This window comes from Theropithecus gelada, chromosome 5 (genome assembly GCF_003255815.1).
Source record: "Theropithecus gelada isolate Dixy chromosome 5, Tgel_1.0, whole genome shotgun sequence".
Lineage (NCBI taxonomy): Eukaryota > Metazoa > Chordata > Mammalia > Primates > Cercopithecidae > Theropithecus > Theropithecus gelada.
Window position 1 is genome coordinate 107,458,340 of NC_037672.1, and position 15,079 is coordinate 107,473,418.

Consider the following 15,079-nt stretch of genomic DNA (forward strand, 5'->3'; position numbering starts at 1 on the left):
TCCTCTCTCCCAGTTCTGCCCAGGATATTTATGGTGAGTAGCAAGTTATCTCCTCTTTGGCAGCCATCCCTGCTTTCCTCTGTGGAGGAATTGCCCACATTCTCATTTGCAAACAGAGGCTCACTCAAGTGTCATTAAAGGAAAGGAGGTGGAGCCTGAAGAGCTTTAAAAAGCAAAGCTGAGTCATCCCACTTTTCAAAAAGAGAAACCGTGTTGGGAGAGGAATCGTATCTCCATATTTCTTCTTTCAGCCCCATCCAAGGGTTGTGGCTGGAACTTTCCATCAGTTCTTTCTTTCTTTTTCCTCTCTAAGCCTTTGCCTTGCTCTGTCTGTCAGAGTGAAGTCAGCCAGAGCAGGGCTGTTAAACTCTGTGAAATTTGTCATAAGGGTGTCAGGTATTTCTTACTGGCTTCCAAAGAAACATAGATAAAGAAATCTTTCCTGTGGCTTCCCGTGGCAGGCTGCATTTGGAAGGTCTCTCAGTTGAAGAAAGAGCTTGGAGGGCAACAACACAACAGGAGAGTAAAAGATGCACCAGGGCTGAGGCCCCACTCAGGCAGCTGCATCTGGAGTCAGACATACTCACCTTGCCCGGTCCATGCTCCAGCAAAGTCAAGCTGTTTTCTTTTGAAAGTTCAAACCCATCAGGATTATGCTGCTCACTCTTATCATTCTGTTGCCAGTAGTTTTAAAATGTAGTTGTGTTAGTCTCTCAGCACCGCAGCACTGGAGCTGTCCTGAAGGTACTCCTGCAGGACATGGGAATTCTACTCGTGTGGGTAAGTACTGCAATGAAAAGGAGCTCCAGGTCTCTGGGAAACTGCCCCTACATCCCTGTTGGTTCAATCTGGTATACTTGGGCATTTTAAAAAGTTTGTCTTTGGGTGTGTATAGTTGCTTCATTTTTGTTTTCTGATGCATGTTTATTTTCTTACTGGCCATTAGAGCTACTCTGCTACCAAATATCAAAATTCAAAACTCTCAAACTGTACTTCTATATGTAAGTGAATATGCCTCATTTTAAACTAGCAGAACATTTCATGGAAGCTTCAGCTTTTATTCTGACAAGAGGAGTAAGTAACACCTAGCTGATTGGCTTTATATTGGAAATTAGGGAAACAGATGGTTGATTTTCTGTTTGTCTGTCTGGAACTCTTAAGCCACAAAGAAAAAAAATTCTTCCTTCTGATAACAGTGTAAGAATTCAGAAGTTGCTAAAAATTAGTGAAAAATGGGAAGGGAACTGTGAACAAAGGTAATTGTGAAAATTAACCTAAGTTTCAATTTCAACCTCCTTCACTTTGTCTCCACTCTCACTGTTTCTGAGGCTCTGACACGACTCCGGAGTTTTCGTAACAGGTGCAGTGCAACTTTGAGAACTGCCAAATATGACAGTGGGTAAATAAGCCACGCTGTCCTCTCATATTAAATGGAATTTTCACCAAGGGGAAATGGGAGCTTGACTGAATGTGAATTACAATCCTGCCAAAGGATATTGCCTGAAAAAATTCTCCCTCTAACTGTTAATTCATTTATTTAATCCTTGGGTGGGTCTCCAACCTGCTGCTCAGACAAGGCAGCTGCCTCCATTGATTAGAGGGTAATGAGCTGCCCCGACATTCCATTTTTATCAGCTTGCCCTTTTGAGATTGGGTCTGGCTTTTAAAAAGAGGTAGATCGAGGGGGAAAACACAGTACAGTTTCCAGAAGAGACACTTCTGGAAGACAGTATGCAATAGACAATAGTTTGAATAAAGAGAGCAAAACAGAGCCAAACTGCCAAAGCTAGGCTGCTGTCCTGGCTCTCCCATTAAGGAAGTTCCCAGTGAGGAAATCAGGTGCTTTTGCTTAGAATCTCTGGACTCTGTACTCAGGCAGCACTCCTTGTAACAGGTGAGCAGAACTCTAGGGTATTTGAAAGAAATGCTTAATCCTAGTGATCTCTATGTTCCCAGCACCTAGGACATTTCTGCTTCCATAGTGTGTACTCAGCAAATTCTCGTGTATGAATGAGGCATCTTTCTCTGATCTGTTAATGACATAGTCTTAGAGAACAGCAACAAAAAGAGGGTGACACATGACAAAAATGTCCCTATGAACCTTAGACTAAGCTGTTGGAGGCAGAAGTAAAACTTTTGTATACAGTTATGTCAAATGGACTGGACTCTCTTTGGGGTGGGAGAATTTTCTGTGGAGTAGTTGGCAAATATCTAGAGTTGGGCACTGTTATTTGCATGGATTGTGAGGGGTGATGGTTGGGCCAATCTCTCAGGCAGCCAGAAGCTAGGAAAGAACCCAGGTTGCTGAAGCAGAACCCAAGAAATTACAAAAATGAGCTTTTATAGATGGCTCTAGGATCTCAGAATAGCCTGATTTCTGCTGGCAAGCAAGTCTATGCCTTGTTTTCCTTGCCGCCTCTGGTGGCTCAGAAGTGCTGTCATTGAGGTGGGTTGTACCAATAAACATGAAACCCAGGATAGAAACAATGAGTTGGGGAGACTGTGTCACACAGTGGAAGGAACCACAGATTTTAGAAACAAAGAAGCCTCATTTCATATCCATGCCACTAACTTAATAACTGAGTTACCTTAGAATATCTCTGGGAAATAATACCCTTGCCCACTGCTTTTAGGACTTTCTGTGGGGAATCACATGAGATAACCAAGCATATACCAAAGCAAGGTGCTTAGCCGAGTGTGCTCAATAAATGTCCTCTTGGGCTCCACGTCTTGGCTAGATCTCTTTGATCAAGTCATACGATGAGATGCCGTGTTTGAATAGTGCAGTGACGTGGCACAGATCCATGGAGTGTGGAATGTGTGGATAGCACTTTGGGACTCCCTGACTCTCTGCTTCCCCATTTCTTGCAAGTCACTGGTTTAAATCCTGTACTTTACGCTCCTGGTCTCATGTTAGCTGATAACTGCCTGGGTCACCCTCTGTCGCTGTGTGCATTTCAGAGGATAGTATTTCTTTCCCCTCTCTAAACAGATACGGTGCCATCACCTATTTTTCCCTCATTTAAATTCTACTTGCCTTATTTCTTTCCCTTGGCATGGAGATAGATCACCTCTGCAGCCACCTGACCCAGCAGGAAGAATGCTTTATGGTCTAACAGTATTCAGGTAAACTTAGGCAAGATTGTTACTCATGTGACTGCTAGCCAGATAAACCAAGTGACAGCAACAGTTAGGTTTCTTTCTATTCCCCTCCCTCTCCCTCCTTTTTAACAAATTAACTGAGTCTTCTGTTAGCTTCTACTTGAGCTGCAGCAGGTGAGGAGAGCAGGAAAGAAAACTGCTGGCAAGTGGCTTCTGAACTTTCAAGGCCATTTACCCTGGAGGACAAATAACAGTTGAAAAAGAAACTGTTCCTGTTTGGCATCTGTACCTGCATTACTTATATGAACTTTTTTGGTAAATAAAGGGTAAGGAAGAAGTACAGCCTCCCAGCTGCAGGAGGGATCCTGGGGTGGCACTAAGTTAGCCAACTGGGTAGATCACTTTTAGTAGTAAACAGTGAAATTACTGATTTCAGTACTGGCTAAGGCTTGGTCAGCGTCCCAGTCATGTGAAAACCAGAGTAATTCTGAGACCAGGAGCTTGTTTGTTTTTTCAGCCAGGGTTATGCGAATGTTTTTTTTTGGTTTTTTGTTTTCTCTCTTCTAACGGCAGTGAAACTATCCTCCAAATATTCAATGGTGTTTGGTCACGGAGAGGTAGTAGAGCTTAGTGGTAAACAGCATAAATTTTGGAGACAGATTGCTTGCCTGGGTTCAAATCCCATTTCTGCTGCTTGTGAACTGTGTCCCGTTTTCCTTACCTTAAAATGAAGATAATTGTACCCTCTTCCGAGGACTCTTGTCACTATTGCGTTAATGTATTCATTTTCAATGCTGGCTGCACATTAGAATCACGAATGTCTGGGCGGCCACCCCAGGCAGTCTGGATCAGAATCTCTTCTGGGAGTGGAATTTAGGCCTCAATTTTTTTTTTTTTTTTTAATGTTCTCTTGGTGATTCTAACCAACAGCCTGGGTTAGAACCACTGAGTTAATATGTGTAAAGTGCACAAAACAGAGCTTGGCGTATAATAAACACTCGTTAAGCCTGAGATTCTATTAATGTTTTTATTGTTTTAAAAATTATTTTTATGAAGGTAATAGTATTTTCTAAATGTGGCTTGGTTTCATCTATAATCATTGAACATTTTTTATACTTGACAAAATGTCATATTGAAAAACCCAATAATAGTTCTACAACATTAAAAATTATAGTCAAAATAATTTCAAAATACATAACTCATATTTTTGTAATCAGAAGAAATGTTTATTCAAAATACAAAAACATATCAACTTGATTTGAGTAAGTAACTTTGTGGAACTGTGGCTCTGGTGTTTGTCTTTTTCTTATACCAACTGATAAAAAATTTCATTGCAAATTAAGTCTGTTTGTTAGGTTTCTTACTGGTAATAATCTTACTTTAACAGCAGCAAAAACAAGCCACTTGAAAGTGACAGTGATTATTTCAATTTTTTGCATATTTTTGCCCATGTGTGGAACCCTTCCTTTGAGAATTTTTAAAGTTATTAAAAGCGTATAAAAATGGTAAATTGTCCGGGCGCAGTGGCTCAAGCCTGTAATCCCAGCACTTTGGGAGGCCGAGACGGGTGGATCACGAGGTCAGGAGATCGAGACCATCCTGGCTAACACGGTGAAACCCCGTCTCTACTAAAAAATACAAAAAAACTAGCCGGGTGAGGTGGCAGGCGCCTGTAGTCCCAGCTACTCGGGAGGCTGAGGCAGGAGAATGGCGTGAACCCAGGAGGCGGAGCTTGCAGTGAGCTGAGATCCGGCCACTGCACTCCAGCCTAGGTGACAGAGCAAGACTCCGTCTCAAAAAAAAAAAAAAAAAAAGGTAAATTAGTTTTCTCAGTGAATTTACATTTTGGGGCTAATTTGAGCTTGTCCAAATATTTGACATTCAATTTAGAAGTTGCTTGTGTTCAGGGTAGAGCAAGTAATTGATTGTTTCCATCAAAAGTAAACAGACTAATAATTTGGCTCAAGTAAATTAAAAACTTTACTTTATAATTTACAAATCTCCCTTTATGAAAATCCATTTCAATGGATTAGTTGTATGTAGTATGATTGGCTGGAGGTTTTTTAGCTTTTAGTTTTTTGTCTTTTTTTAATTTCAATTTTTACTTTAGATTCAGGGGTACATGTGAAGGTTTGTTACAAGGGGATATTGTGTGATGGTGAGGTCTGGGCTTCTATTGATTCCATGTGATCAGTTGGTTTTTATTTTTATTTTTTGAGATGGGTTTTGCTCTGTCACCCAGGCTGGAGTACAGTGGCATGATCTTGGCTCACTGCAACCTCCGCCTCCCAAGTTCAAGCAATTCTCCTGCCTCAGCCTCCTGAGTAGTTGGGATTACAGGCATGTGCCACCACACTTGCTAATTTTTGTAATTTTAGTAGAGACGGGTTTCATCATGTTGGCCAGGCTGGTCTCGAACTCCTGACCTCAAGTGATCCACCTGCCTTGGCCTCCCAAAGTGCTGGGATTACAGGCATGAGCTACCACGCCTGGTCTCAGTTGGTTTATTAAATCAGTAGTCTCCAGACTCTGTTCCATCAGTAAAATAATTTAAATGTAAGCATATGCTTCTAATAAACACATTTATTTATCAATTACATACATGTAATATGTACACTGTACACATGAACATGTGTATATAATGAACATTACACAACAAATAATATATCTAATATTTTCTTTCCACACAATAGCAAACCATCTTACATAGCCTCTATGTGATATACACCCTCCTTGGAAGACAGTTTGAGAAAAGAAGTGAAATGGTAGAATAAACATTTACCTTTTCTTCACTATAAGCTCTGTTCCTTTCTCTTGATTACTAGGTTTTTTTGTTTTTTGTTTTTTTTTTTAATTTCAAGAAAAGGTGGGTTATTCATAGCAAATCACTTTTCTCAGAGTATATAATGGTGAAGCAGAAATGCATGTGGTTGTGCTGAGATTCTTCCAGAAGGAGCAGAAGGCTAGATGATGTTCCTGAGCGGGGCCTGGAGTCTGAGAAATGCCAAGTCCTATGGCTTGCTGGGCTCAGCATCTATTTAAATTAAAGTGGCCTGCACCTCCATCCTATGTTCCGGGAAACCTAGTGTCTCTCTCTTCTGTCTTGGAAGATGCTGGAGGTGGGGACTGTGATGAGGAAGGCAAGGCTCTGTGTCCCTTCTGGGCCTCCTACTGAATGATTCATCTACTGTGGGTCTCGCTGCCCTCATGTACTGTCCCTTTCCCACCCTTCACCACCTCCCACCAGCCACCACCCTGTCTCACTTACTTCTTGAAAGAATGAGGAAACAAAGTTGTTATGAGCTGTGAGGGGACAGACTTTACCTGAAGGTTTGCTGTTGCGGGGCTTGGGGCAGGGGCAGGGGCGGGGGCTGCTTACATCCCGGCACTTCCGACAACAAAGCAAAACATTTTTCATTCCTGTTCCTAAAAGTGACACAATGTCATCTGTGGAAGGGACTTGCCGGACATCTCTTTTTCCTGGGCCTTAGTCTTCTACCACATGAGCCAAATCCTCTTTCTCCCTCAGTGATACCGACCTGCACCTTGGCCCCTTTCCTGGGCCTCCCTAATCTACTTCAGACCATCCACATCCTTCTGCAGAACATTTTAGACTTCTTCTTCCTCCAAATTTGCTTTTCTGATCATATCCTAGACCTGCCTTTTTAAATGAAAATAACTTTAAAAAATTATTAAATAGTGCACCGATGTGTTTTGCTAAACAGAAACAGTTGTGTACTCATTTGAGAATTTCTGGCTCCTGGTTTCAAAGTAATCATTTTCCTTTTCCTTCTACAATGGGAAATGTTAATTTTGAGACAGAAGTGAAAGTTCTCGTAGGCAGTCCCAGGTATTAGGAGTGGAATGCATGCTTCTCTCTCTCTCTCTGCCTCTCTCTCTCTCTCTCTCTCTCTTTCATGTCTCCCTCTGTCTGTATCTCTCTGTGTCCTGTACTCTGAGCCTGGGAAGGGACTACAGCACTTCGGGTCTGGGGAGTGCCCTTACTTTGGCTTGGTGAACACAAGTCATAAGTAAGGCAGGGCACCGACTTGAAAAGAGACTTTAACAGGTCTGGTCATGGCCAGCAATTGTGAGTTATACTATAGGTTGTCCTCCTCCATTATCCACAATCCTTAAAGAGGACTTCGTTAAAAGTTAGAGATTGATCTCACTTGTGCTCAGGTGACATGGTACATCAGTGACAGGTGGGGGGACCTACTTCCAGGAGCACTGTGGCCTCACATTGGTGTGGCCAGAGATCAAGGAGATCAGAGGAGAGCTCTCGATGGGGTGAGGATAAGAGAGGCAGGCCCCAGAATCTCTCAGAAAGGTCTAGGGTGGGAAGATTTTAAACGAGGCTAATTTCCAGCCATTTGCTTGTGGTGGCATGGTCCAAAAAATTTGGCTATAAAAAAGAAATGTGTCCTTATTTAGTAGTTATTGACTGGTCAGGTCAAGTGTAAAGTATACATATCTGTGAATAGAGAAGTATGCTCAGAATATTCCCTAGTCAGTCAGTGGTCTGCTATTGGGAGCATCAAATAGTTTGGCTTGTGAATCAGTACAATGTCTTTTATTTTTACCATTGACGTGTAGGTTTCATTTAACAAATTCATATAGATCAATTTATAAGTTGTTTTTTAATCCATACAGAGTTAAAAAGTCAAACATTGAACCTCAGATGAAAGGTAACAAAGATTTCTTACCTGGAAAATAAGTCTTCTAAAATCCATTCGAGGTCCTTAAACTTTTCCTCACTTTGATTACAATAGAGGAAACTAGGAGAACCTAGCAACTTTCCAATGTAAATTGCCTGATCTAAGCTATTTTAGCAATTATTGTACAGAAGTAGTTTTTATAAACTTATTAACTTATTGTGAACAAAACAATTAAAGACTCAATAACTATCCTCAATAGCTGGAAATGACTGCATTGGAGACCGTTCTCAAAATGGTCAGTTTTTAAGACAGAAATCACTTTCTCTGATTGTTGTGGCCAGAGGTCGAGGAGAACAGAGGAGAGTACTTGATGGGGTGAGGATGAGAGAGGCAGGCCCTGGAATCTCTCAGAAAGGTCTAGGTCAGTTTTAAAGAAAGAAATCATGTTCTTTTAAAGGATTCCTAAATCTTTTTCAAGAAATTTTAAATTCCAGAAAGCAGTTTAGTGCTTAGTTTAATTATTACTCCAAATTTGGGCCATCCTAGAGCTAGTAAACAAAATGTTAGTCTTGTTATGTTATAGGTTCTCATGTTAGAATTAGAATTAACTTTAAGAAAGAACCAGAAACAACAACAGCAACGACAGAGATCCTGACCATTGGAATGTAATTGTCCCCACTGTCTATTTACTTCTTGCCTACAGGCCAGTACTGTCCTCCAGAATGCTAATATTTTTCACCATGAAGGAAGTATTGCCTAGATATTAGGTGAACTAAGAACATAGATTCACTTTGTAGAGATTCTTTATTACCACTGAGGTGGCTGTGCACACGGCCATCCCAGGCCCTTTCCAGCTGTCCTGTTTGCTGGGGCTCAATAATGCTTGAATAATGCTTGTCAATATGTGTTTCTTTAGGAGATGTTCTATTTCTTAACAGTATCTTCCAGAGCTTTCTTCTCAATTCTGGGAAATAGCAAATGTATAGAAACTTCAGTTGTTTTAGCCAAATACAAGGCAGAAACTCCTACTCTCATCACCTGTTGACCTCCTTGCTGAGTCTGGAATCTGAATTGGTGTGAGCATCTGTTTTTTTTTTGTTTTTTGTTTTTCATTCTGACTTGATTTTCTGATTCTCCCAAGTTGACCAAAAATACTAATGCCTCTCAGTGTCTGGGTTTCCCAAGTATTTCCCAGGACATTCAGTACACTGGAATTTGTGTGTGTGTGTGAAGGTATTTGAGAGCCAGCCAACTGCTGTGACAGTGATTCATGGTAGGCCCTGATTTATTTGCAAAGCTTCTTCCCAGTGATGTAAGAGTCCTTTCAGAGAAAAGCACTGCCTCCTTCCTCCATTCAGACTAGCTTTCCAGAGTTCTATGGACCAGCTTTGTGTGTAGTAAGGGGATTACATCCATGAGGTTGTTCTTTCTGTGGGTAGGTGGTTGCTAGGATACAGGTAGTCACAACAGCATCATGGCAGCTGCCTTGTTCTTCAGCACATCGTGTATCAGTTGACAAACAGTGTTTTATTTTATTCATTCCAACACTTTTTTGGTTAAAATTTTAAAAGCTTGAAAAAGGATCTTTCTTTTTCATATATACCATTCTTGTATAAAGAGGTAAAAGGCAGATTAGTCAAACAACATTTTTTGTCATAGTACATGCTGGTTGACACCAATCCTCTGCACTACCAGCCCAGTTACTTCCCTTATGAGGTTTAAAAACATGCCAAAGGGTTGAAGCTACCAAGGGTCGTCTGGTGTTTTTCTCTCTTCCTCTGAAGCGCATAATTATTCTGTTTGCTGTAAGATTTTCAACACACAGGAAATTAACCTCTCCTTGGTGTGCAGGGAAATTGCAAAGGTTATTGTCATTAATGTTAATTTACCCACTACATCTTTTAGATTCAAGCAACATTGTATAGAATGTTCAATGCTTTAAGTGGATCAAAAGGCTTATTATTTTTTGGAAGACAAATTTGAAAAACCTACTGGAACTTTTATCTCTCCTGGTTATTCTAATGAATCGTGGCAAAGATTTCATGTAAGTGGGAAAAACTGAGGTATTTGAAGAAAAATGATCATCTAGGATTTCAATCCATTAAAAAGCACCTAATCATGGACACCTACAAGAGGATAAGTGACTGTCTTTCAATACTGACATGTTGTCTTCTGAGACAGGAGCTAATAGAAGCACATAGTGCATGACATCCTCATTAACCTGAGTTATGTTGACACATATGAAGTTACCGGATTTATTACTTCCAAGAGATGCAGTGCCATTTTGAACCAAAGGATACATTTTAAGCAGAGTGAATTCTGGTTGGTTCTTTATACAGTGGGTTGATCTTGTCACACAGGCAAAAATGGAGCAGTTTTGGGCAGATGGTTCTAGTGCTTGTTGCCATACTTTGCATGAAGAAGTTCTCTCATTTTTGGTCAATGCCCTATGTCTGGCATATCATGTTAGGCCTCAGCTTTTGAAATTGATAGGGTCTAATTCTGGAGCTGATACAAGCTGTTAATACCTACCTCTTAGATTGATATGAGTGCTAAATGGATTAATTCATGTAAAGTGCTTAGAATCTTAGCTGACACATAGTGAGTTATCAGCAAATATTGGCTATTACTCTCTACCAAAAACCATAAATGAGACATATTAGAAACATCTTTGCCTTCTATAATTTTTCTAATACCTGTTTCTTCAAATTTTCAGCAATGCTTAGAGAAGCCTAAAGTTGGTTTCCTGGGATGAGCTAAGTCCTAAAAATCATCTTAACCAGCAGGCTCTTTGTGATTTAAAAAAAATTATCCTTTTTATTATCCTAACATATGACACAAATTCCCCACTAATTATTTTTTAAATAGTTAATCTTGCTATTTGTTACATATGTCTTCAAGAAAATTATATAAAATATTTTTCTGTATATTTATATAGCTGTATCTATAGGTATATATGTATATAGGTAGGGCCCAGAACTTAATGACCAGGGTAGGATTAATGAGAACAATGAAATTGGACTCAGGAAATATCAATATGCCAACGCTTCTTAATTTTACCTCATTTTTATGTTTGTCTAGAACACTCAGGATGTAGTATCTAAGGCAAATACTTATGTGTTTATCCTTGCAATTTGAGAAACTAAATTTAAAGCTGATTGAAAAAGAGAGAAGATAATTGTGTTCAGCATAAATGAGACTTACACCAAATTTTGTACCTCCAATAAAATTTTTATAGATTTAATCAGTAGATTAACTTTTAGAATTCCTGCAGAATATTGAGTGTTTAGTATCACTTAGGGGGAAGTTATTTGTTTTAAGTTATTGTTTTACTTCATTTAGTAGGACTCATGATGACACATTTTAAAATTATTATTATTACTTTTTTGAAACAGAGTCTCACTCTTGTCACCCAGGCTGGCGGGCAATGGCACAATCAAGGCACACTGCAGCCTTGATTTCCTGAGCTCAGGTGATCAACTTCCTGAGTAGCTGGAACTACAGGTGCACGCCAGCACACCCAACTAATTTCTGTATTTTTAGTAGAGACAGGATTTCGCCATATTGCCCAGGCTGGTCTTGAACTCCTGGGCCCAAGAGATCCACCCACCTTGGCCTCCCAAAGTGCTGGGATTATAGGTGTGAGCCACCGCGCCTGGCCTATGATACATTATTGATTTCATATTTGAAGTTCCAAGAAACAGAAAAGGAAATGACTTACAGAAAGTAGAGGTTAAGATGAATAATATTTATGTAGGAATTTACCACAAGTTTAAGCCTCCTTGCCAAAGTGCCACAAACAAGAAAGTTATTGAATTCTATAGTGCATACAGAATGTGAATTAAATTGATAAATGTCAAATTACAATGGACCTTCAAGATCATTTAGCCCAACTGCTTCTTATTATGGATGAGAGGCTGAGATCCAGACAGATGAAGTAGCTTCTCAGGTCCTATGAGAATATAGCTCAGGACCCTAGACTCTTATTCTGCCAGATTTACAATGCACATGACACCTCCTGAGACTGATTGTTGAAAGTCCATCGATGTAATGATTTTATCAGTTCTTTCTACCAGAAAAAATTAATAGTTTCAAGTTGGTTTAGGAAAACTTTCTTAATATATCTAGTTCTCTATGTTGAAAGCAATTTGAAAGTAGGATTGAATTAATGAAATTTCCTTTTATATAAATTACATCCATGAATTAACTCAAATCAAGTCAGCAAGTGTTTATTGGACGCTAGGTGCTTGGGCTGACAGTGGAGACATCACTCATCCACATACACGGTGTTCCCTGACAGGGCAATGGGGCTCCAGAACTCAGTCAGCAGTTTACCTGACGACTTATGGATCCTCTTATTTGGTTTTATCAAAACGAACTCCTACAAAATTCAACAAGTGGCTCAGATGCCTTCCTACAAAGAAACTAACAATTGTAGACAACACTAATATTGCAAACCCAAGAGAATAATGAGGAAAGGGCAGCCTTGACACCTCTCTTATTCCTAGGATGAGCTTTTTGTTGGCTGCATAAGAGCTGAAAGCAATATAAATCTCCATAGATCTGACCAAAAAGAAGTTAAAAAGAGAAATTAACAAGAAGACAGGCTGATAAATGAATTTACAATTGTTATTATTAGCAACGAACCTCATAAAAATTGTGAAGTGTACCTGGGAAGATGTTAGCTAATGGTAACATGAAGCCATCAGGACAGGCAAGATATTTGAAAATGGGTATCCAGAATCTGAAAATGATTTTTTATAATTTTTACAGTTGCGTTCAAAGTTATGATAGTTAAGACGACTCTATTTACTAAGCTTAATGAAAAAAGTCAGAAGCCTCCCTTGAGGTTTCTTACATTACGGCAAAAGAGGAAAAGCCTGATATTATTGTTGAAACACTTGTTCTTCCTGCTTCCTGTGGTGGTAAAATATTGCTACAATAATACATGAAAAACCACATAACAACAAATTAAAATGTGTTCCTCTGTAAATAAATACTGCTGAAAACTGTACAGAAAGAATCAATGAAAATGTGATGAATTAAGTACTAAGCAATTATACTGTTGAATGAGAGTAAAGGTGTTTCTAATATATCACAGTGTTTGGTTATTTCCTAGAAAGTAATAGCCAACATTCACTGAGAATTCACTATGTGTCAGTCAAGACTCTAAGCACTTTACATGAATTACTTTACTTATTCTTTTTAATAAGTATTTATTATTATTATTCCCATTTTATTTTTGCAGATGAAGAAACCAAGACACGGAGAGGTTAAGTCATATGCTGAAGGCCACACTGCCAATAGTATTGGAACTAATAATGAGTCAACATGAGTACTCTGTCTCCAGTGCCAGTAATCTTAGCCACTATCATAATTACCTCAACAATGAAATACTCAGAGAACTATAATTCTTTTATATGAGAGAGTAAGGGACAAAATGCAACAGAAAAGAAATTTTCTCAGTGAAAGTTCTCAGAAGTCAGAAATGACTTTTTTATATATCAAAAAATGTTCTATGAAAAAAATAGTATAAGTGTATTCAGCAGTGGTACATCCACTGCATTTACTAGAAAATCAACCAAAAAGCATTCTTGGTGAGATCACAGAGAACACCACAGCCTTCACAGCAAGACGGTGTGGCAAAGTTGAAACTGGAATTGCATCAAGCATTATGGAACGTCATTCATGTAGTTATTTCTATAAGACAAGACTAACTGGTCTCTTTATAATACTTTGTATTGGATGGGGAGTAATCATAAAAATATTTGTCTTATATACTTTCCACAAAGTATCTTGAAGCAAAACACTTAATAGAATAGTCAAATGTTACATGTCACAAAATGTCAAATGTCACAAGCAGGAGGACTGCTTGAGGCCAGAGTTTGTGACCAGCCTAGGCAACATAGGAGACCCTATCTCTACAAATAACTTAAAAACTTAGCTGGGCATGGTGGTATGTGACTGTAGTCTTGGCTTTTCGGAAGGCTGAGGCAGGAGGATGTCTTGAGCCCAGGAGTTCAAGGCTGCAGTGAGCTATGATTGTGCTACTACACTCCAGCGTGGGCAACAGAGTGAGATGACATCTTTAAAAGAAGAAAAAGAAAAGGACAAGTGTTTAAAAATGTTTGGCTTTTTAAAAATTTTTTATTTTTGTGATTACAGATAGATGTCAGTAGTATGCTACCCAAAAAATAACTAAAACAACAAAACTTTATCCAAGTTATAGGTGACATTTTAACAAGTGAGAAAGTGACCACTAATTATAAGAAATTTGTGTAGGAAGAGAGTAGTTTGAAGATAGATGTTGGAGATGTTTGCATTGTTATGTGATTTTATTGTTGAATCAATGCCAATATGTCACCTATTAACAATTCTTGTGTCTGCACTTTTAAAACGTTTACAAACGGCTTTCTAAGCTATTTTTAAAAATCTTCCAAATACAGAGTTTTTGTCTTTTTAAATCTACTTGTTAAAAACATAAAATGCAATAACTTCTGGTTAGTTTTCATTTACTATTTAAAATCTAGAAAGATAGAAATTTGCTGGTCTAATTCAACAAAATTGGTGAATAATTGAGGGATGTAATTAAAAAGTAAATTTTGTGATTTTGTAAATACAGCCAATGATGCATTTATTTCATTTGATATAGATATAATTGTGAAAATTTTCTTTTGTTTAAAAAAGCTGTCAAAAACCAAATATCAAAACATATTGATCTTTAAACTGATTTTTTATCAAATTCAAGTTTTTCAGTAAACGCAAACTCATCAGAAGGTGTTATGTAATCTCAGTTTTTAACATGCAGAGGGACTTTTGGGTCTGTGGGACATTCCCAGTTGGAGATGTCCACCAGAGACATGTCCGAAAGTGGATGCAAAACTCAGTAGACAGATCAGGATAGTGATTTCTGAATTTTGCTCTCTCTCTCTCTCTCTCTCTCTGTGTGTGTGTGTGTGTGTGTGTGTGTGTGTGAAACATTTGGAAAAACTTTTCTAATGCCTTAATGTTGGTAAATTCATTTTAGTCTAGTAATGGTAGACTTTAAATAAAATTGAGCATAATTTGTGTTGAAAAGCTGAGGGGTGTTTAAACATTCTTACTTAAGATGAAGGATTACCTACAGCATAGGAACATTATAATGGTTCACTATTCTGCAAAACTGAATTATTATGAGTTTTAAAAGTTATAATGAGCTGTAGTATTGGATAAGAGAGAGACACATAAATTAATAGAACAGAAGAGAAAGTTCAGAAACGATCTCACACAAGTACACTCATTTAATATTTAACAAAGATGTTAAAGCAATTTAATGGTGG

At 38.6% G+C, this 15,079-nt stretch overlaps 1 protein-coding gene across 4 annotated transcripts in view; it reads left to right on the top strand.

The window, feature by feature from the left end:
• Nucleotides 1-202: 202 nt before the first annotated feature.
• EGF (epidermal growth factor) overlaps nucleotides 203-15,079 on the top strand; it is a 107,774-nt gene continuing 92,897 nt past the window's right edge. For all 4 annotated transcript variants that reach the window (XM_025385388.1, XM_025385385.1, XM_025385386.1 and 1 more), the window contains exon 1: nucleotides 203-780. In XM_025385388.1, coding sequence (XP_025241173.1) covers nucleotides 654-780 — 127 coding nt within the window. In that variant the 5' untranslated portion in view covers nucleotides 203-653. The remainder of the gene's footprint in view (nucleotides 781-15,079) is intronic.